The sequence below is a fragment of the Mandrillus leucophaeus genome, unplaced genomic scaffold (assembly GCF_000951045.1).
Source record: "Mandrillus leucophaeus isolate KB7577 unplaced genomic scaffold, Mleu.le_1.0 Scaffold585, whole genome shotgun sequence".
Lineage (NCBI taxonomy): Eukaryota > Metazoa > Chordata > Mammalia > Primates > Cercopithecidae > Mandrillus > Mandrillus leucophaeus.
The window spans coordinates 501,230-503,198 of NW_012106308.1; the positions used below are offsets into that span (position 1 = coordinate 501,230).

Sequence of the window (1,969 nt, forward strand, 5' to 3'; positions counted from 1 at the left end):
TGTTTGCCAGGATGGTCTCGATCTCCTGACCTCGTGATCCGCCCGTCTCGGCCTCCCAAAGTGCTGGGATTACAGGCTTGAGCCACCGCGCCTGGCCATCTTTTTTTTTTTTAAAGTCACATATATATCTATGATGAGATACCCAATTCCCAGAAAAATCTAGATATACCATGGCTGTCACTATTTAAATAGATTCATTTGCAGAAAGGGATGTACAAAGACATTACTGGTTGAATTACAGTGATGATATTTTGTGTATTTCTTTAAAAAATAAACACAAATAAATACTTATACAAAGTATCTACATACATTAAGTATCTCTGAATACAGAAAAAACAGTACATATCATTGTGAGTTATGTCAACAGAAAATTTACCTTGCCTTCAGTAACCATTCGTAGAGTATCAATTAATCGAAGTTTGATAGGAAGGTCTGTGATTTCCTCAACATACGTACAGCACTGTTGAACCATTTTGGCAACAGCCTAAAATATTAAAAACCATTCATAAGTAAAATACATTCCTCACAGAGGAAAAAAAATGTATTTTATTGACAGAAGAGCAACGATCGAACTTGGTCTTCCCAAGCAACCCTAGACAAGGAAACGTCATACAGAACATCACATCAAAACTCACTGATACCTAAAAAGTACCAACTACTCCGTAACAAGTCAGTAAAGGTCAGGAAAACCTCAGATGCAGAGATGCAGGCAAGCAGGAAAGCATGGAAGAAATGGCATCTCACGAAGGGAAGAGAAAGCAGAGGTCCATGGCAGCTTGAAGCCATGACCTGCAGATACTGTGACTGAGGAGGAAAAAGGCAGTGGCAGAGGCAAAAGGTGAAACAGTTCTACCACCTGGGTGGGAGGAAGAGCCACAGTCACCCAAATTTACCTCATTATGACACTGTGAGCCAGAGACCCTCTCGCCTTCAGTTTCCTCATAGGTTATTATCAAGGGGCTGGAATACATTCCTTTCAACACTAACAATTCTATGATCTAGGTCACAAATCAGCAAACATTTTCTGTGAATTTTTGCAAATGTTCATAAAGTAATTATTGTGGACTTTGCAGGCCACATAGTCTCTGTGGCAACTATTCAACTCTGCCTCCTTAAAAACAAATGGGTATGGCTATGTTCCAATGACTTTATTTATAAAAATAGGAGGTGGGTGGGATTTGGTTTCTGTCCCATCATTTGCCAATGCCTGATCTCTAGATTTTAAGCAATATATCATAATCATTAATAATTAAGACCCTGGGCCGGGCGTGGTGGCTCACGCCTGTAATCCCAGCACTCAGGGAGGCTGAGGCAGGCGGATCACGAGATCAAGAGATCAAGACCACCCTGGCTAACACGGTGAAACCCCATCTCTACTAAAAAACACACACACACAAAAACTAGCTGGGCATGGTGGTGGGCACCTGTAGTCCCAGCTATTCGGGAGGCTGAGGCAGGAGAATGGCATGAACCCGGAAGGCAGAGCTTGCAGTGGAGCCCAGATCGCGCCACTGCACTACAGCCTGGGCAACAAAGCAAGGCTCCATCTCAAACAAACAAACAAACAAACAACAACAAAAAACCAAAAAACAGTAATAATAATGAGCATGAGTCATCAAGAGAATGTTAAATTACATTAAGTATATTTTGGTTAAGGCAGCAGCAAAGTGAATAGAATATCTTAGAAAGATTTCCACGAAAAACATTTAATGTTTAAGCAGTTCAGGCTAAATGTTTTTGTTGTGGAGGTGATTTTATTTTCTTTTAGGTTCGGGGGTACATGCGGAGGTTTGTTTCATGAATATATTGTACAGTAGTGAGGTATGGGCCTCTAGTGAACCTATCACCCCAACAGTGAACACTGCACCCAATAGGTAATTTTGGATACAACAGGTAACCCTCAACTCCTTTCATCCTCCATGCTTTTGGAGTCCTCAGCGTCTGTTATTTCCGCCTTTTTTTTTTTTTT

General features: G+C 41.1%; 1 protein-coding gene across 3 annotated transcripts in view; it reads right to left on the bottom strand.

Moving 5' to 3' along the window:
* The window catches only part of PSMD12 (proteasome (prosome, macropain) 26S subunit, non-ATPase, 12), a 32,940-nt gene that overhangs the window by 19,264 nt on the left and 11,707 nt on the right, over positions 1–1,969 (bottom strand). For all 3 annotated transcript variants that reach the window (XM_011999168.1, XM_011999167.1, XM_011999169.1), the window contains one exon: positions 377–484. In XM_011999168.1, the coding sequence (XP_011854558.1) occupies positions 377–484 (108 nt within the window). The remainder of the gene's footprint in view (positions 1–376; positions 485–1,969) is intronic.